Consider the following 21,604-nt stretch of genomic DNA (forward strand, 5'->3'; position numbering starts at 1 on the left):
TTATTTGGTAACAGAAAAGTTTTTGTGATTAATATCTCCATAGTAAAGTGTCACATATGTATATTTTCTTGTACTACATTTTCTTATACTACATTTCTGTCTGTGGAATTTCTAGTTTAAAGGCATAAACTTTAAGACACTGTACAGATATTTAAAAAATATCCCCTAAAAGGCACTGTTTTATATTCCTGTCAGTAGTGTTTGAGAGTTTTATTTTTTTCAAACACTAATCAACATTAGAAATTATTAACAAAATATAGGTGCAAAGGTACAGATCTTTTTCATCTTTAAAGGCTCATAGTATCTATTCTTTTTGAATTTGCTTTCATTTCTTTTGCCGCTTTTCCTATTGGAGTATTTATGACTATAGATGCTAAGAGCGATTTGTGTGTCTCACATGTGTCTTGCTTTTGTAAGGAACAAAATCTGGAAAGAGAATGATCACTTTTTAATTAATTTAACTATGCCACATTCTTATTCAATTAAGTTCAACAAAAGTACCTGTTAATGCCAGATACCGTGCTAGACAGTGGGCATATAATTTTCAAAAAAAGATTCTGACCTAGTTCTCAAATAACATATAGCTAATGAGGGAAGCAAAACAAGTCCATAGGCATTTTAAATTCTCCAATAAGGAAGTAAGCACAAGAAGCTTTGGAAGCAACAGAAAGAGTAGCTACCTCTGTCTTAGGTAGTCATACATAAGGCTTCTTGGAGTAAAGAATGACTTCACGGAGTTCCAGAGGACGGATAGCAGTTAGCTAGAAATGGAAGTGTGTGTGTGTGTGTGTGTGTGTGTGTGTGTGTGTGTGTGAGAGAGAGAGAGAGAGAGAGAGAGAGAGAGAGACAGAGAGAATAAGATAGAACAGTACTAACAAAGTGAAATTGTATTGTTGATACAATGATATTAACAAAGATCAAGGAGAGCAAGGTGAATGCATGAAATTTCACATACTACATACAAGGCTGGAACTCACAGTGAGAGGTGTAAGATGGATTTGACTTGGTTGGCAAGAGATAGTCTAAAAAGCAAGAAGTGACTAGATTATGTAGCATTTTATGTTATTTTTTTTGTAGTTTTGTTTTTTTTTTTTAATAAATTAATTTTTATTGGTGTTCAATTTACCAACATACAGAATAACACCCAGTGCTCATCCCGTCAAGTGTCCCCCTCCGTGCCCGTCACCCATTCACCCCCACCCCCCGCCCTCCTCCCCTTTCACCACCCCTAGTTCATTTCCCAGAGTTAGAAGTCTTTATGTTCTGTCTCCCTTTCTGATATCTCCCACACATTTCTTCTCCCTTCCCTTATATTCCCCTTCACTATTATTCATATTCCCCAAATGAGTGAGAACATACACTGTTTGTCCTTCTCCGATTGACTTACTTCACTCAGCATAATACCCTCCAGTTCCATCCACGTTGAAGCAAATGGTGGGTATTTGTCGTTTCTAATGGCTGAGTAATATTCAGTGTGTGCAATGTTCACCTTTTTCTGATGTTTGAGAGTTGCCATTGCTGGTTTCTAAGCAGTAGAGTGACAGAATCAGATTTACTCTCTGCAGAGTCTACTGTCCCCAAAGGAAGAATGTATCTGGGGGCAAAGGCAGGGCATTCCTGAAAGCAGAGAGAGAATTTAGGAGGCTTTTGAGAATGAGACCTAAGTCAAGATAGTAGTAGGCAGATTAGAAGGACAATTAGGAGGAAATCTATTTGCTAAGAGGGCAAGGGAGCATGAGTAGAAGACAGTGTTCAGGTGGATAGAGATGGAAGATGGATAAAGAGCAAGTCTTTCATAATGAAAGAAGTTTGGAGAATTCAGTTTTGATGTGTTTTGAGTGGCTATTTTATATCAGAGAGGAAGTATCCAGTTGGATATGTATTGGAGATGTGGATCATTTTCAAGGGAAATGCTGCTTTGGGGTTATTAACATAGAAATGGAACTGAGGTGTGTGAGTAGATATAGTACCAAAGGAGAATATGTAGACCGAAAAGAAAAGAAGGGCCAGCATAGAACGCTGCACAATTCTATCATCTCAGGGGTGGGAAGAGGAAGTGGAGACTGAGAAGCATTGTCCTGGAGGGCCTTTTAACGGAGGACAGAATGTTTATCAGTGCCAAATGGAGCAGATGAATCACATAAGATAAGGATTTTTGGATTTAGCAACGAGAGATATTTTGACCTAGTTTAGAGTCCTTTTAGTGGAGGTGGATGCCAGATTCTAAAGAATTAAAAAGTGAATAGGAGGTGAGGAAATGGAAATGAATGCAGACATCTCTTTAAAGAAGATGGTGTGGTTGAGAGAGAGAGAGAGAGAGAGAAAGAGAGAGACAGAGAGAGAGAGAGAGAGCTGAAAGAAGAGACAGTGCTGAGAGGAGGGAGGCATAAAGGGGGAGGCTGCTGATGGAGGAGGGAGAGGAGGACCCGAAGGCCAGGGATCTTGCATGAGGGGGGAATGGTTGGGATTGAGACCTTAGGTGGACTTTTTGTGGCAGGAAATATATAAAAGGATAGGTGTGGATGACTCTGGTGGAGAATTGAAGGACTTCTCACGTGGTGGTTTCTATTTTGTCTGTGCAGTGGGAGGCAAGATTTGCTGCTGGGCATTAGTAGAGAGGTGGTTGGGTGGGACTGGAGAATGTGTTCATCACTGTTACAGAGCTGAGCAGGGATGGATAAGAAGATTCACAGGTAGCATTGATGGTCTTGTCAAGCTGGAAGCTGATCAATTTTAAGTGACACCGAGCCTGTGCATGGCTTTATGATTTTCTTCTCTAGCTGAGGGTTGGGATTTTTCCAGTTGAGCGTGACAGAAATTGATGGGACAAGCTATTTGAGGGCAAAGCAATTGCATGGTTGAAGTGACTCACCATGTGCAGAAGGCTGAGTGGGGAGAGGGTGAGGATAGGATAGGAGTTGAAAGATCAGGAGAATGTAGAAAGGTCAAGGGCCTGAGGTCAGAGGAAGGCTAAAGAACTGATGTAGTGCAAATAAATGAATAGGAGAGCCATAAGGGAAGGATGCTGCAGTCAGAAGGGGAGGTTTTTGACTTAAGGTTTCTGAACTATATTAGTGTCAGAAAAAGGTGACATTCAATCTATTTTGGTATGACAATGACCGATCAGAGTGAACCACAGTCATACTGGTGTGTACCTCCTGATTTCAGAGTTTGGATATGAGGTGGAGCTGAGAAAGGACTCAGAGTTTGAGCACTGGATGAAGCATTCTCATGAATATTGAATTTATCCAGACTGGTGATGTGACTTGAGAGTGAAAAGGACAATCATGAGCCTGTTACCAATATCATCCATAGTTAGAGGCCGTTCCTTTTAATATCATTTCAAAGTATACTTGACCTGGGTAACAGTGACAAAGAGAAGAGGCATGTAGGGAAGCCAGATAGCCTATCTCAGTTCTTTGGGACTGCTGTAACAGAGTACCAGAGACAGGATGTCAGAAATTTATTTCTCATAGTTCTGGAGGCTGAAAGTTCAAGATCACGATGATGGCAGATTTGATGTCTGCTGAGGGGTCTACTTCTGTGCGTGGATGACTGTCTTCTCACTATATACTCACATGGTAGAAGGGGTGAGCAGACTCTTTCAGGTCTCTTCTGTATGGACGCTAATCCCATTGGCAAGGTCTCTACCCTAGTTCTCTTCCAAGGCTCCACCTCCTAATACTACCACATTAGGAGTTAAGATTTCAGCATACGAATTTTGAGGGAGACAAAAACATTCAGAACATAGCAGCTTAAGCCTCAGTTGGTCAGAAGTTTTATAGAACAGTAGCAGAGTCAGTCTGGAACAGCACTGAGAGAAAGTAGCCTTTGGGACCTACTCATCAGTCTTGAGAGATGGAAGAGTAACTATTTGGGAAGATGGCAGTGGACAATGTTTTTTGAGGAACTGGGTCTCAGATGAGAAACTGAAAGAGTTTCAGTTAATAACTGAAATTAAAAGAGAAGGTGAAGATATTTACCCTGGAGGGTAAGGGCAAATTTTGGAAGGAGGATAGTAGTCAGAAGTTGATTCTGGGAGGAGGGGCATGAAGCATTAAAAAATGTGCCGCCATTCAATGAGAGAGTTATTTGTATTTTTAAAAGTTGACTTGATTATCTTTTAAACCTGAAACTCATCTGTATTATATACTATTAAACATTTTGGGAAAAAAAAAGAAAATGTGGATGAGAGAGGCTAGATTTGGTGGAGGGGGGCACTTAGATCTTGAGTGGTGACTTTGGATGACCAGGTATGAGGCATGAAGGGATTAGCAAGGTGCAGGCTTTCCAAATAGTCCTAGAAGTTCCTGATGGATAGGGATGTGGAGGAGAGGAGCTCAGGCCAGTGTGGAGGGAGTGAGCCATGGCCTGGACTGATTGTGTTTCTAGGAAATCCCAAGGCAGATGAGAAGGCTGTCTTTGGAATTGGTTCCAAGATTTTTGACCAAATGTTGGAAACACTGACAGTCTCTCTGGGACATATACTGTATCTGGTTTTACTAAAGCAGAGTATACTTGCAATGTGATTTAATTGTGCTGGAGTTGAAAATAGCATTCTGTCCTCAACTGGAAGCCACAAATCCCTTATTATAGAGTGGGGAGCAGGGATGAATTTCATTGGCAAGCAGAGCCTGCTGTGTGCTGCCTCCAGGTACCATGTCAGGTAGCACAAAGTTACTCATCTGATTAGTTATTCAGTAATTAGGCTTTGGTTAGTTATTTGAAAAGTGGAATAATGTGTATTGCTTTTCAGACTTTACAATAGAGTGGTGGGGTGGGCTAAACCAATGTCTCACTCTGGCACTCAAGATATCAAAGGGCCATGGGAAATTCAGTTCAGGGCAGAGCTTGAGTATAGGGAAGAAGAATTAGTGAACTGAGGGGTATTGTAGGAATACCTCTATGACAAAATAAAGATTTAAGAAAACATGTTGTGGTTGGTCTTGCAGATGGTCATATTCCTTCTGTATTCTAGCTCTTTAGCTTAATGCCTTGCACAAAGTTAGCAAATCTCTAAACATGTTTGTGGATGAGTCTTTTGTTGCTCAGGTTACCAGGATAGAGTAACAGCAAGTGTAAACTTTTATCAGGGCTAGTGCTGGAAAGAAATAGAGGTATGTGGTGTTGTTATAAGCTGGCAGACTAAAGATACCCAAATGGTACCTGGAATTAATTTGTCTACTCACTGTGGCAACACACCCTGCATGCCCCAGCATACCCAGCTATTGCTGCTAAGGCTCAGAATTCTACTGAGGGTAAATCATAGATTAGTTGGTGGGTAATGGAAAGATTTCCTTCCTTCCTTCCTTCCTTCCTTCCTTCCTTCCTTCCTTCCTTCCTTCCTTCCTTCCTTGACTCACAAATGCTTAGTGCGTGCCCGCTTTGTGTTAAGTACCGGAACCAAGGATGACTAAGTCCTCTCTCTTTGTAAGCATTCTGTTACATAGCGTGGCTATGCTGGGGAAGGCTTCCCAGGTGACATGGGCTTTGGGCCAATGAAAAGGAGTTTGGGGAGAAGAATATTCATGAGAAGGAATGATATGTGTGAAGTAATACGTGAAGATAATTAGGAGAAAAAGTAATGGTGTCTTGGGAAGTAATCAGAAGTTAGCACCAGGAGAATCTAGGGCGCATGTTGAAAAAAGGGCCCAGATTTTGAAAGGCTTCAATTTGGAGTCAAAATGCTCATTTGTTGTCCTCTAGGCAATGGGGAGCTACCAAAGCAGGGACGTGGAATGATCATGCTTGCACTTCAGCAACATCCTTGTGATGGCTCTGTGGTTTCTCAAATTGAGGAACTGACCCTGTTTTATTGAAACAGTTGGGGACTTGCCACTCAAAGCATCCTTGGTGGAGCATCAACATCACCTGGGAGCATGTCAGAAGTGCAGACTCTTGGGCATCACTTAGAAGGACGGAGTCATTTTAATAAGGTTCCCAGGTGACTTGTATGTGCAGTAAGTCTGAGAACACTGATTCTGGAGCTATGCTGATAGCTCTTATTGCATCCATGTAGGTCCCCTGGGAGGGACAATCTGATTTGTTCTTTCTCTTATTGGACAGATTCGCAGACAGTCCCATGACCTTTTAAACTCCATTTTTAAAATTTATTTATTTGTGATAGTCACAGAGAGAGAGAGAGAGGCAGAGACACAGGCAGAGGGAGAAGCAGGCTCCATGCACCGGGAGCCTGACGTGGGACTCGATCCCGGGTCTCCAGGATCGCACCCTGGGCCAAAGGCAGGCGCCAAACCGCTGCGCCACCCAGGGATCCCTAAACTCCATTTTTGAAAGGCTGATAGAACTTAAGAAAATTTTAAGTATATTTCAATTATTTGAGAAATTCTATCCCTTTAATCATGGACTCTTTATTTTTTTCAAAGATTTTATTTATTTATTTATGAGAAACACAGAGACATAGAGGGAGAAGCAGCCTCCTCGCAGGGAGCCAGATATGGGACTCAATCCTGGGACCCTGGTAGCATGCCCTGAGCTGAAGCAGATGCTCAACCACTGAGCCACCCAGGCGTCCCTAAAAATTTTATTTTTTAAAGTAATCTCTATGCCCAACATGGGCCTTGAACTCACAACCCTGAGAACAAGAGTCATATGCTCTGCTGACTGAGTCAGCCAGGCACTGCAGGGGCTCTTAACATGTGACTGTGTTGGTTCAGGGGGGCACACACAAGAGAGTATCTTATCTATGCTATTTTATTCCTTAAGCTTGGTGATGGGATGCAGATGTTCATATATTGTAATCTGCCATTTTGGATAAGTTGTAATAGTTTATCATCCAAATTCATAAAATCTTGATTAAACAGTATAGAGATCGACAAAGAAAAAGAATAAGAAACCCAAGTGGGACCTCACAACTCAGGTCAGGGGCAGGAGTAGAATCTAAATGATGGTGACAGTGTGCATGTAAATAGTGACAGTTCCATTTGTTGAGTGAGCAACAAATACTGTTTGTGGGGGAGCTTGCTATGTGCTAGACACCTTAAGTACTTTATATAGAAGTCATATAATGCTCATGCCTCTAAGAGGTAGGACCTATTGCTTTTCCCTCTTTCATAGGGGTACTTTCATAGCTGAAAACACCCAGGTGTGAAGGTGTCAGACACTTGGGGCAAGAGCACAGAGAGTCGGGGACTAGGATTTGCATTCAGTTTAAGGAAATCTCAGGTCTTAGTTCTTAAACACATTAGTGAAGTAAGCAGCCTCTCTGCAAAAATAAACGTTGACAGAAGAAGACTGAGGATGAAGTATCAGAATGAGATCAATGTATTCTTTATCCTGGGCCTGGTCAGAGAAAGGCAAATGCAATACATTTTTGGCCTTAGAGTCACAAGTCTTGAAGTATTTGTTAGCTGTCCTGGGCCCCTCTGAAATTGGGAAAATGCAGTTTGGAGGCAGAAATGGATGATACTGAGAAAAATGTCCCCATTTGAATTTATAATGTAGAGAAAATCTACATTAACTAAAAAAACAAAGCAAAACATGTAAGAAGTCTCCTTGAAAAAAATGACGCCATAGAAGCCCACCCCCCGCTTTTCTGTGACTGAATTTATAACCATCCCTCAAGACTCAGATAAATGGGGGCACCTGGATGGCTCAGTAGTTGAGCATCTGCCTTTGGCTCAGGTCATGCTGGGGTCCTGGGATCGAGTTCTGCACCAGGCTCCCCGCGGGGAGCCTGCCTCTCCCTCTGCCTATGTCTGCCTGTCTCTCATGAGTAAATAAAGAAAATCTTAAAAAAAAAAAAAAAAGACACAGTAAGTGTCATTCTGCTGTGACTCCTCTCCCCATTTTTTCAAGATGGGAAGTTTCCTCCTTTTGCTCTCACCCCTCTCCTGGATAATAGCTGCCACTTAGTGCAACAGTGTATTAGACATGTAAGCACTTATTTTATCTTCTTTTAACAGCCCTATGGATAGTTATCACTACCCTCATTTAACAGAGGAAGAAAACGCTGTATAGCAATATTAAGTCATCTGACATCATGCAGTTAATAAGTGGCAGAGCCAGAATTCAAATCCCAGAAGTCCGACCCCAGAGTAAGATCCTCATCACCACAGAGCCATCTGCCTCCCTTGTCACATTGATTTAATTGTCTCTGTTCCCCCTCCCACCCCCCCCACCCCCCGACCTCCTTCTAAATCATTCGTTTCAAGTATTGGGGATATCCTGCCTCTGGGTGCTTTTGCAGTGCCAGGACCACACTGGTGGTTAAACAAAGGTGCTTCCAGTCTGAGCACAGGGTAAAGGACAAGTTCTTCTAGAAAGTGAGAATAGAATAAATCAAGGCCTGGAAGGGAGAGAGAGCTTGGGCCTCCACAGGACTCCCACACTTCTTAAGTGTGGAGCTCATTGCTTGGAGGGAAAGATGAGTCTTGAGGCCAAAGAGCTTAGTGATGTCTGGATCACACAGCTTCCTTGAAGTTTGTCAAGGAGTTTGGAATATGATTTTATTGTGAGGGTCACGGGAGCCACCAAATGGTCTTAAAAGGAAATTTGAAAAGTGTTGATTTAAACTACATTCATTCATATATTGGCACTTAATCTAACTTTAAAGAAATTAATCAGCCGTTAACTTCATGTTCCGAAAGTCTCATTCAAGAAGTTTTCAAAGAATAACAATGAAAGACATTGGGGAGAAAAATAACCAATAAAATGTAACACTTTATTTTTATTATTATTATTTTTTATCTTAGAAGGAATTCACCAAAGGCTTCATATTATGCTATGGCATCTTTAATTATAAAAATAAGCAAATAAAATAACTTGCATCTGTCATTACCATGATATGTTTCATAACCTTTATATGCACATGGAGCTTAAAAATGTAATTTAACAATAAATAATGACATATACCAGATATGCTCACTGTTTATTCCAGTACTCAGCCAAAAACCTAAATATCATTTAAATTATAAATACATAATGCAAATATAATGGCACAAAAATGTCTAAAGTGCAACCAAATCACAATAGGAGAATCATGCAAACTGGTCTAGGTCAGCCCCCGAATCACTCTGTGCAGCAAACACAAGACGAAGCTTTGGAAGTTTAAAAGGGAGTTGGAGGGAGTGGGATGGGATGGGGAAAAGAGAAGCAAAAAACTAGCAACATCGTGAGAACTGCTTCTTTCCATATGTGTAGATATATGTATTACAGATACATATAGAAGAATTACTGTGGGGAGCAAAGTGGGGTACCACGGTTTGAAGAGATCACAGCAAAAAAAAAAAAAAAAAGAGAGAGAGAGAATCTACTGGACTGAAGAGAGAATTTTGCTAGGAATACTCGTGAACTACTTGTCGCATTGGGGTCCTGGCTTCGTGGGTTTGCGAAATGGACACGACACACAAACTTGAGTAGCTTTTCTGGTTCGGAGAAGTCAGCCTTGCCTGGGGGTGGGAGTGGGGTACCAGGGAGGGAAGGGTGGGGGGGTGTGGAGAGTCAACTTAGCGTATGGTCTACCTGATTTCCAAGAGGCTAAGGCAGTGTCCATATGTTTGGGGACCTGGGGATGGGACAGTTCTGAGTATAAAAATGCTCTTAACAATCTGATGTCAGCACGCTTAGAGGCTGTGTGGAGACAGGCAGCAGCTCCTGTGCTTGCTGCTGCTGCTGCTGCTGGGTCTGCTGTGATTGCTCTTGGTCCTTGAGCAGCACGTTACTGCTTTTAAAGGCTTTATGGTAAAGTTGTATTGCTTTTCATTTTTTTTTTTTTTTTTTCCTGGAGATGTGCCCTTCCTCCTCCCACCAGGATCCCTATCACTCGGTTTGGTCAGATCTTGAGTTTAACCTAGTGAGAGGCAAGCACCAATAGTTTCTACTGAAGCGAGTTTGGAGCGGCCCCTACAGTTCTACCCCTCCTCCCTCTTCCTCCCTTGACATTGACCTTTGGTGGGCAGTGACGCTCTTAAGGGACTGTTGGGTTCAAGGACAGTGACCCTGAGAAACTACTGTTGTTCATAGATAGGTTACTCATTTGGCTTTGGTGGTTGCCATCTTGTAAACATCACGGCAGAAATAATCAAACCACCAGCTCTGTTTTTCCTCTTTCCTTCTTTTTTTTTTTTCATTTTTTTTCTTTTTTCTATTTTTTTTTCCATTTTTTTCCATTTTTTTGTTTTTTTGTTTTTTTTTTTTTTTTGTTTTTTTTTGTGATCCTACGGAGATGGCCCAGCTGCCAGGACTACTTTGGCAGGCAGCGTGCTACAGGACAAAAATGTAAGAGGAGTCTATTAAGGCTGGACAGCCCAGGGTTCTTTATATCCCCTCAGCCCCAAGTCCCCGTAACTGAAGACCCAAAGGCTGACTGACTCGTTCCTGACTGATTTCATGGAAAGTCTCCCGCACCATCATCGGTTTGCCAGAGGATCGATTGGGCACCGATGAAAGGTGGCGAGTCAAGAACTGCCACTTCCTAAGACAGAGTAGGCCTTAGCACACTGTAAGTGGTCCAAGCCCAAAGGGATGCTCTTTTTGGTTTCTGTAATTCCCAGTTGGACGTGACAGAGCCGTTTCAGGATAGAGCTAAGTCAAGAGTAGCCTCTGGGTTGAGGTGGGCTGGGAGATTAACATTTTACCTGGGGTCCTTCAGACAAACCTGTTGGTTTTTCCTATCTCATACAGGCCCATCTTAAGTTTCGATGTTGAATAAAACTACTTCTACCCCCTTAGTTATAAAAAAGGCCACAAGGAGCATTTATGTGGATATCTGGAAGTGACATAGTTATTCCATTCCCAGGAAAAGAAAAATAAAGCTAAGTTACAAAACTAAATCTATATGCAATAAAGTTATTATATACTGCTTTGTTTAAGCAGAGTCCTCTGGAATTTATGTACAGTACATTAGTTTTCAGCTATTTATATTCCACAGTTAGACCTTAAGATTCTCTGGTTTTAAGACAATTGTTAAAGATACTTTTAAAGCTCTGAGCAGTTACAGTACATAAAGATGTTAGCTTTTTGTTTTTCATTAGATGCAAGAAGATGCAGGCCCAAAGCCCGGTGGAAGAGCCAGGCTTGAGCAATTTGGTAAATGTGTTGGAAAGGGAATTACACACCGGAGGGATCAAGACCGTAAGACACTAGCTCGTGAGAGATCAAGAATTCAAACACGACATTCATATTCGTCCATGGCCAGCACAGATTCATCACACGAATTCCATTTAACACTTTTATGAGCATTGAAGACATGCATTTAAATTAAGATGCTTCTCGTCAGCTAACTCTACTGGGGCAACCATCCTAAAAGGGTTCCACAGCTTCCAATGACAATGACTGGGCCTTATGCGAATGCTTTGTGTTTGAGAGGAGTTTGAGGGGACCCGGGAAAAGACATGGTGGAGGAATATGAGAGAAGAGGGTACTTTCTCCCGCCTAGAGGCAGGAGGATCACACATAATCTGTCTGGGGGGAACGCTGCCATCGCAGAATGTTGGGATATTGATTACAGAAGCCTCGTTTCATGCAATTTTCTGGGAGGGGAATAGAAAATAGGAACTACTTAAAAAAAAAAAAATCCAACCAGGCACAGTACACTCAAAGTCGGTGTGCGAACACCTTTAAAATGATGCTAATCTGGCGAGGCTGTGGATACCTCTCCCTGCTTATGCACTCTCGTGGGAGGTGCGTTTGATGTGGGAGGGAGAGGCCGCCTCACCTCGGAGGTTCCTGAGGAGGACTTTCAGCTTCTGTGGCTCGCTGGTGCGCCTCCTGTTGAAGTCAGCTCGCGGGTGCGTTTGGGCACAGTGATCCGTCTGCAGGATGTGAAAGAGGCTGGCCATGTTGGGCCCAATTTTCTCCATCAGGCTGTCTCTGATGGTGCTGACTGTGTCTTCGTCACATTCCAGGAGGCTTCGAACGAGCCTGTTATAGTATCTGTGTTGGGAAAGAGAGCACAGGGGACAAATAGTCAATCAGAGAGGACACGGCGAGACCTGGCCTTTCAGCCCAGGTGAGGCCAACAGCCCAACCCCCCATCCAGATGGCCAGACCATGCAAATCCAGATAGTTCATCAGCTGAAGATGGCTTTCACCTCTAACTTTCATGCGCTGTCTTCTTAGTTTAGTGCATGTGCTTCCTGGAGTTGCCACATGACATGAAACAGCTCCCATGTTTGTGTTTAATGCTTGGCAGACTTAGGTCACACTTTGTGAACAATCAAGCTGCCCACAATGTCTCACCGTTTTAGAAACACCCCATCATCTAGCTGGATGGGATCACAGAGATCATCCTTTGGTTCTTTCCCTTCGTCTCATTTTACAGAGAAGAAACAAAGGCGGGAGAGCAGAAGCGACTTGTCTAAGGTCATATGATGGGTTAGTGGTAGAAACAGGACTTAGTCAAATGTAATGAGGTGAGCCCAGGCCTGCTGAGACCGTTTCATGAACAGTCACTCATGTGAATTTGCGGGTATTTTGATATGTCTTTGCAATCTGCCCTTTGCTGGGTGGTGTGTGTGCAGGTGGATGGGCACATGAGCATGTATTCGGACTCAATTTCTATTTTTAAAGGAGGCTGCTGCCTCCTCCAGTGGATTGTGCAGGTTTCCTACTCAAATCACTCAGCTAGCCTTGCTAATGGCCATTGACTGATCTCTTTCTCAGTGTTCCTTCAAAGGTACACTGTAGTCAGAAGGCCAGATGCCGGGCAATAGGGATCCTGAAATGGAAGGACTGGTGGTCCTTGATGGTTTCTGTTCCAACAATTCCAAAGCCTTCTCCCACTGCTCTAGCTTTTGCTGGCCTCTTCCTTTTTTTGAGCATTTTAAGGATTCTAGGTTAGCATCACACAGGTCAGCATTCCATGGGCTGGCGACGGTTTGGTTTTCCCTGTTCGACTGCTAACTTACTAAAGGCAAGATTTGCATCCTTATTCTTTGGAACCCTCATGTGCCACTGTCCTAGGGCTCTGCTCCCTGCTCATGGTCCATCCGTTGATTTATTCTATGGCCACGGGCTAAATGGGGAGTTGTAGAAATAATAATTCTCTCTAATAAGTCATGATTCCAGGAAGAGAAATTAGAAGAAGGTGTGGTTAGTTTTACCAAAGAACCTGGTGTTTGGTATAAATCACCTTCATCTTAGGTGTAAGTTCTTTGGGGGGGGGGGGAACCAAACACTGCAGCTAAGTGTTATGGCTCAGAAACAGACTGTCTGATATGGACAGCATATGAATTACTTGTCCTATTCACTGGGGAGACAGTTCAGGGCATTTTCCAATTTGAGTTGGGATGTGTTTCTTCCGTTTTGAGGTGGCACTTGTCAAAACCCATTAGCTCTGTGTTCACTAATAAGAGACTCTCCCGATGACAGTGACCTACAGTATTTATGTGGAGAGACTCTTTCCCCAGAGGAGCCTGCGGGTCACTGGGGCCACAAGATCTTCCATGAAAAGAAACCTGTTTATTTTTAACTCACCTCACAGAGCACAGGATCAAACATCCTTCCAGAATAACTTAACCCCCCAGAGAGGTCCTTTCAAGGATGTACGGTAAACAGAGTGGAACACGGGTAATGAAGCAGAGCGGTCACCCTTCTGTGAGTGAGCAGAATGAAGCTGGGGGCCGAAAGAGAAGTGCTGTTGTCTGGGTCTCGGACATAGTCCTGGCTCTACCCCTCCCACGAGGGAGGATTATATCCAGCTGTTGTTAAAATTGGGATTCTCTGGCACAGAAACACATTTTCCAACCCTTTGGAATTATAAAGCACATGAGTCAAAGCAGATCTCACTTGGATGGGGAAATGGGGAGAAAGAGGGTTTTGGAAAAACTGAGAATAAACGACTTTGTACCAACAGCTTCAGATATCTACCCACCCACATAGATCCCCAGGCACCTCTTTACTCTTGGGCTCTGTGAGGACATGGGTCCCCTTGATCTCTGTGTCTACTTCACAGGGTGATTAGATCTTAGAGAATAAGGTTTCTGATCTCTCACCCTCCTGACCCCCAACCAGGACTTTATAACTTAGAAGTTAACCCTTCCACTTCTAGAAAGAACTGTCCACAAGAGATTGCCATCCCTCCACCCCCCACTAGATGAACTGTGGAAGACGGTCTTTCCTTAGCTCAACATTGGAAGCTCTTGCCTGGATGATGAAGGTGAACACCAGTAAGGAAACTAAGCTCCTGTCATTAGCCTTGCCTCTTCAAGGCCACATGTGTCCCATGGGCCCCACTTTGTCAAAGCACTTACTTTCCCTCTGTGAGGGTTTCTGTCTTTCCTCTTGCTTTCTCTGCTTGCCCGGGTATGACACCTGTTGTTGGAGTTTCTCAATGATCACCTTGCCAGCTTGACTACCCTTAGTGACTCTCCCCAGATCTACCCTTAGCTTCTCTCATGGAGCTTTGCAAACCCAACAAGGGTAGGCTAAGAGGGCTCGTTGGAATAGAAGATGTCCACGGCTCCATTAGCAGCTCCTCCAAGTCTGGGAAACCTGTCAACCTGTCTGACTGCCATGATGTCAGCATCATTTGCCAGAGTGAGTGAAAGTTTAATCCTATGCCTCTCCATTAAGGGCTGTAATACACAGTAAGGGTGCTGATCTCTGGGATTGTGTGGATTAATGAGACAGACCTTTCCTATCTAGAAGTCACCAAGTGAGATTATTTAAAAGATTGTGTCTTCAGTGAAAGTTGACTTGCCAATTGTCACATATTTACCGAGCACCATCTTGTACCAACTGTTCATGTTACTATAGCCGTTGGTAAGATGTGCCTTCTCTTTGAGAAGAGAATGTACACAAATGTAATTGTTGATTGCCCTGGGGCCCATTTATTCAATTCTCCTTGGTATTCTATTTTTTTTCTATTTTTATTCTGTTTGGATGGTGGATATTTCCTATAGGTTTTACCGGCTGCCATTTTTGAAGTAGGAATCAGATGGTTTGGCTCAAGGCCACATGCATTCTAGACTCAACCCTGTCATTCACTCACTGGGTGACCTTCAGTGGGTCATGTCCCTCTCCAGGCCTCTGTTCTTTAAATCAGTAAAACGAGGCGTTTAGTCTAGATAACCTCTGTGACCATCTCCAGCTATGACATTCTATGTTTCTGGGATTTGATATATCTATATCATCTATATCTATTGTATATCTATATCTATATTCCTTCTTAATTTAACAAAGATGGTGCAGGTCTGCTTCAGGACCATCCTCTGCAGGATGACTTAGAACTATTTAGGAAGATTCCTTTCTTCACCTTTGTAGGGTGAAGGGACTTGATGGGCTAAGTGTTCTGATCACCCAGCCTGGAAGGACCTTTAAAAGCATGTTTCTTTTTCCCACTTTGAAAATTCCATCACTGACTTTTTTTTTTTTTCTTGGTAAAGAATAAGATCAGATATTCTCCATAGCTACTGTTTCAGCCATGCTTACCCAAATACACACATACTGCCTAGGAACGTTCTGTGTGAGGGTTTATAAATAGTCCTTTGTTTCCCTTGATCAATATTATTCTTCTGTTTCCTGTTCCCTATCCATGCCCTAGAGAGCTGGAAGCTTCGTCAGTTTTCCCACTCTGGATCTGGATTGGTCTGATTTCTTCCCAAGCCTCACATTGCTCAGCTTGTCTGATCAATTTTGCCTGCTTTCCCTCATGGTTGAGAGAGAAGTTTGCAAATTCAGCCAGGGGGGACATCCAGCTATCCTTTCTCTTCGGAGTGGATTTCTGTCATGGAAAACATCCCTGTTCTGGCTCTTGGTCCAGTCACAGGCTTTTGGATTCTCCCAGGCCCAAATCTCATGCTAGATAAGTCACAGGAAGGTGGAATGAACCTGTAACTACTTCCCTTCACAATTCTGTGCCAACTGGCACAACTTAGTGTGTATCTGTGGTGGGGCAGAGGCTGGGAAAGCAGGATGTTTCAGGAGAGTGAGGAGCTTAAATAGAGCAAGTCAGGCCCAGCAGGGAACCGGAAATCTCTACAGTTTTGAGCAGGAATAATATTAGCCAGTTGAAGTGAAATAATTGAAGAAAGAGCTGCATGGAAGATTCTGGTCTTCAAGGGATGGCCACTTTTCCCTACTTTCCTAATGAGTGTGATTTCTCTATGGTGGAGAAGGGAGAAAACAAGACTCCTTGTGACCATTTGCTAAAGGTGGTACAAAAGGAGACCCCAGCTGAAAGGAACAGTGGCCTGCATTAAAAACTCTTATTATTAGTCTCTTCTTAGATACTTAGGATCACCACTCCAGATTCTAGATCATCCTCTCTATAAGACCTCTCCCTTCATAATGGAAGATATGATCTCAGTTGAAATAGAGAGGTTCATATTGACTTAAAATTAGTTACATGCCATATTGTAAGTCACAAATTGCCATAGGATCCTTAACGATCTAGACTTATAATAATGGCATTGCTAACGTACCCCTTCCCCCCTACCCCAGCTGACACACAAATGCATACTTTGTCCCTAGCCCCTGTCTAGTAAGAATTCTGTGGTTTTTTTTTCCTTATGGTGAAGGGAGTCTCCATCAATTAGCCAGGTTGGTTTTTTTTTTTTTCTCTTCAGATGTAACCAGAATCTTCTTAGGAGAATATTAAGACTGAGGCCAATCTAAAGAGATAGGCCATTTAAGATAAATGGTGGATTTGACTTTCTCGTTCTGAGAAAATCAGTTAGGACCCAATGAGTACTGAACAACCGATTTTTATAAATTGACCTGAGGTTCTGAAGAGCCTTAATGTGTAGTTAGGTGTGAATCAGAAATTTTACAAAGTTTTAATGTCAGGGGTCTTAGCATTTCCCTAAGGAAGAACTACTTTTCCTGTCTTTTGATAAGTTGCATATACGTGCATGACTAAACTGCTGGTCAGCCCCAGGAGGAGCAGGCTGTTGCCACTGTTGGAAGAAGGGTGGCAGCACCTGGCTTGAAAATTAATCAGGGGGATCCCTGGGTGGCGCAGCGGTTTGGCGCCTGGCTTTGGCCCAGGGCGCGATCCTGGAGACCCGGGATCGAATCCCACGTCAGGCTCCCGGTGCATGGAGCCTGCTTCTCCCTCTGCCTGTGTCTCTGCCTCTCTCTCTCTCTCTCTCTCTCTCTCTCTGTGACTATCATAAATAATTAAAAAAAAAAAGAAAATTAATCAGGGAAGTCTGTGTTAGCTCTCAGATGGTCTGGGTAACATGCAATAGAACTGATCTTTGTCAGTATTTGCAGATTTGGCTGCAGAGTCAAAGCATCCTAGTGCTTCAGGCCTGGGAGTCAAGTTTTGGGCTGTGGGGCATCACAGCAGGCTGAACTCGTCCTGCCCTCCCTGCCCCTGCCATACCTCCACACCAGCCCCATGGACACCTCTCTTAACTTGATCACAGATGGGGAAGCCCAGGTCTTGCTGAGAAACCCTGTAGGCCTGAATGAGGGTGTCAGCCCTCTTCATGTCAGCCTGGGTGTTAGTTAACTCCTGGCTGGTAAAGACAGTGAGCCAGTGGCACAGGAAGGCCAGGGCTCAGATATGACTAATTCAGCGGCTTTGGGTCATGTGAGAATACTGAGATGAAAATGTGACTGAGCGGTCACCAGAACACCATTCCAGGAAATCTTGAACTAGAGAAAGGAATAATATAAGCCTGGGAGGGAACATGGGAATCATCTAGTCCAGCCATTTCACTTTTCACAAAGGAAATCCCAGTTCCAGTGGAGTGACATGGCTTACTCTGGGCTACCTACCGAAATACCTGCGTGAGCATGGGACTGGCTCAGAACACATGCAGATTTAAAATTCTGCATTATGACATTTGACCAGCGTTTTAATAATGGCCAATTTTACAGTGCATAGCCATAATTTCAGCCAAATTTGATGTCTCAAATGCTTGTTTCCATAAACTTCCAATTCCCTTCATGCTTATGGTGGGAAACTGACAATGAAAATGCACCCAGGGATGCTGCAGATGAAGCTTTCTATTAGCTGCATGGAAAGACTTTTCCTATAACAGTGAGAAAAAAAAAATCCAGGCTGCTTAAACTGTCACAACCAATCACAAACATATTTTTCCTGCAAAAGCTGGGAAGGCTGCAAGCTAAAATAAGATCATGACTGTGGCAATTAACCCCCTTCTGTGTCTGGCTCTGCCAACGCCCCGCCTCTCCCCCTCCCCCCGCCCCATTGCAAAAAAGCGGACTCATTCTGTACCTGTTGGAGAAGTGATTGGGGAGCTGGACGACCTCGGTGATGGCTTCGGGGTTCCGCTTGGCGACACTGCACACATTCAGCTTGCTGTAGCACTCCTCTTGCACCTCAGCAATCATCCTCTGGAAAGTGGAGCACCTCCGAATGGCAAGGAAGACCTTGGAGGTGACCCCATTGGCGATGCACTTTAAGCTCTCTTTGACAAATGCTTTTCCCTGCCAGGCAAGGGGTAGGAGGAGAAGCTTTAGCTCAAGCTGACCAGAGAGGACAGGGCATACAATATGTGGAACTTAAGGGGGCTTGCCTTGGCACTGTCTCATGGCCATCTGCAGGTCCTCACAATGAGAAAATTGTACACCGTGACCAGGATATAAAAAATGTCCCCACTCTCTTTGACTACCTTCAAAATTCAGCTCCACAGAAATAGTGAGACTGGCTGGGGTGGGGGGGGGGGTGAGATGAACCATAATCCACCACCCTGCAGCTTAAAAATAGCCAAAATATGGCTTTGTCTTCTTAGGATTGAGACTTTGATAACTCACAAGCCAGTGTGCTAGGTCATATACTGAGGAGAACTTCTTTGTTAGAAGAACATTTCTCTTTCCTCTTGAAGAGGCAAAGATTTTTTTGCTCATCACCCCTCCCTTAAGACAGCCTCTGCCAGCGTGGTACAGTCGTGCATTAGAGTGGGTGGGAAGTGTCTTGTATAGAACCGGCTTTCTGGCCAAAATCGCATCCGTGTGTGTGTGTGTGTGTGCATGTGTGTGCATGCACACGCTGGAGCTGAGCGTGTAGACTGAGGAGGCTGCGAAGCAGCGCAGCTTCCTCACAAGCCTGGCTCCCAAGAACAATAGTCTAACACACCGTTAAAGACAGGCATCCAATGGGAGGCATGGGTCAAGGTCTGATTACCTGAGTGTCAAATTTAGCAGCGCTGTACAAGAAGGATTTACAGATGTCGTACATCCCATCTGTGTCACAGGTGGAGTTCTCCAGGCATGCAAAAGCCCCGCAGCCAACCTGCAGAGCACTGTTGAGGCAGCGAACCACTTCAGCTAAAAGAGACAAATCCACCCAATCTGGGTCAGATGATGAGGGTGATTCAGAGGGGTCAAGGTGGCAAATTCAAGGACATGGGGTCGGAAGAACTTAGGCGTCCGTCAGGGGGCCGTGGATGGCCCCATCCAGAGGGGGTAGGAGCAGAAAGAGTCGGGCAGGCAGATCCTTTTGCTTATGAGAGCGAGAGCCCATGAAAGGAGAGAGAGGGCGTGAGTTTTCCCTCTTGGTCTCACCCATTACATACAAGTCTGGTGGCTGGAGAAGTTAAGACCAGAGGCTGCGGAATGCACAGCGCTCCAAGCAGCTCTGCAGGATCCAAGGGCATCACCTAGAGCCCCAAAAGCATGGGAAGGCAGGAGGCAAGGGCTGGTGGTCAAGTTTAGGAAGTGGAAGGGCCAGGGAGTCCATTTGGCTTCCTGAAAATGCACTCCAGAGTAATAAGAATGGAATTTTAGCCTAGGTGGCAAAGAATTTGCCAGGAGTTCATCTGGAGACCCTTCCGATCTAGGGCTTTTAACTTACCTTCATACCGGCAGAAAGGGATATGGTCCATTCCTGTTTCATCCCAACCCCCACCATAGGATGCATAATCTCTCTCATATTAAAAGCCATTGCTTTTTTAAAAGAGAAACACAGGTGTGGAATAACAAGGCAAGGCACCCCTTGTGCAAGACTGGAAGAAAAACCGCAAAGAACTTGCATGAGGCTTTCTACATTCTGGATAAGATCTCCCATAAAAGTAATTTCTCTCCTACAGAAGGGGGGTGTTCTGGCAAGCAGCTCGGCAAGAAATGATCTGCAGCCTTCATACCATAGGATTCTCCTCTGAGATCAAAAGCATGGTTCGGTTAGGCTTCCCCTCCCCCTCCCACCACCCGCAGCCTCTGGGATGTTACAAGTCATTTCCCTAATTATATATTTCCACGGGTTCAAATTATAACTTTGCTTTAAGCAGTTTTAATATGCATTAGGGTTGCTATTGTTTTAGGCAAGCTCGAATTGTGAATCACTGCATTTCTATAGCAACTAAGTACAAAAGGAAGTGAAGCAAAGCCCTCCTCTGGGCAGGGACCTGTGCTCTTTGGAGGGGAGCGTTGTCTGCAGCATTTGGACACCTGCGATCCCATCTTTGCTGACAGTTGGGGGAGTGGGGGCAGTAATGCTAGAGCAGCAGGCCGGACAAGTGGAGTCAGAAGGCAGAGGTGTTAGTACCGGCTTCCTAAGGACTCCTTTCCTCTAGAGGCCAAGATAATACACAATTAACTGCTCTGGGAGTCAGAACCAGAGTGAGACCTTCCTCTTGAAGGAACTGCTGCTACGTTTCACAAATACTCTTTTTTTTTTTTTTTGAGGGTCCCTCTGGCCCTGGGCAGCACCGGCAGCTGAATGAATGCGAGAAAGCTGGGAGGAAGAGAAGGAGCAGTGTCAGGGGTGGGATGTGCAGGGTTTTCTCTGCATCTGCCCAGGATTTGTCAGACTGGAGGGCTATGGTTCTGTAAATCTGTCTGCAGAGGGAGCTTTCTGTGTGTTGCCTGAAGGGGCAGGGAAGCCCAGTTATGGGGTCCTAAGGGTGAAGGAAGGGGGCAGCATCAGACAAATCACGTCTCACCTTAAGATCAGCTTCAGCTTCTAGAAAGTATAGAGAGCACTTTGAAGCATGCCAACATTCAAGCCTTTCCCCCGCCCCCTTCCCCCCCCTCCCCCAAGAGGGTACGTGCCAGATTTCAGGCAATCAGGCTAGGCTTATGCAATGAAATACCCTCAGCAGAGCGCCCAGCTTCTTCGTTAGTTGCATGCAATTTATTAAACAAAGGAGCTCCACTTCCTAAGGCTATTGGATTACACTGGCAGTTTATTGCCATCAGGCATGAAGCACATTTATTATCAAGATCAGCCGTCACAGACACAGTTGCAAAAGCGAGAGGCAAATGAGGACAGCTCTTTGGGGGAGAAACCGGTCCTGGGTTTGCCGCTTACCTGAGTTCTGAGCTGCCACCCGGGATTTCCTGGGGCTCACAGAATCATTCTGCTCCGCCTCATGGGTTGCAGAAGCACTGATCACCAGCACCAGAAGCACTGCTGAGTTTTGGAGCATTCTCTGAGAAGTTTCCGCTAAGTTGTTGGGTTTTTTTTCCTCCCCCCCTTTCCTCTTTCCCTCTCCCGGCTTGAGTGAAGATGTGGATCTGGATACACTGAAAGCCTAGGTGAGGATTTGATGAGGATTTTTTTTTTTTTTTTTTTTTTTTTTTTTGCGCTGCTGATGCTGCTGCTGCTTCTGCTTGCTGCTGCTTGCTGCTGCTGCTGCTGCTGCTGCTGCTGCTGCTGCTGCAGTGGCTGCTTCTTGCACCTCTGGCTTTTACAAACTGGGGACCCAAGAGCTGCACCCAGGGATTTTAT

At 44.3% G+C, this 21,604-nt stretch overlaps 1 protein-coding gene across 1 annotated transcript; it reads right to left on the minus strand.

The window, feature by feature from the left end:
- Window positions 1-8,696: 8,696 nt before the first annotated feature.
- On the minus strand, window positions 8,697-21,545 carry STC1 (stanniocalcin 1). Its single transcript, XM_055300670.1, has 4 exons — window positions 21,185-21,545; window positions 19,061-19,203; window positions 18,152-18,363; window positions 8,697-11,895 (listed from the first exon to the last, which is right to left on the minus strand). The coding sequence occupies exons 1-4, from the start codon at window positions 21,300-21,302 to the stop codon at window positions 11,625-11,627; spliced, it is 744 nt and encodes a 247-aa protein (XP_055156645.1). The 5' UTR covers window positions 21,303-21,545; the 3' UTR covers window positions 8,697-11,624.
- Between the last annotated feature and the right edge of the window lie 59 nt (window positions 21,546-21,604).

This window comes from Nyctereutes procyonoides, unplaced genomic scaffold (assembly GCF_905146905.1).
Source record: "Nyctereutes procyonoides isolate TBG_1078 unplaced genomic scaffold, NYPRO_anot_genome, whole genome shotgun sequence".
Lineage (NCBI taxonomy): Eukaryota > Metazoa > Chordata > Mammalia > Carnivora > Canidae > Nyctereutes > Nyctereutes procyonoides.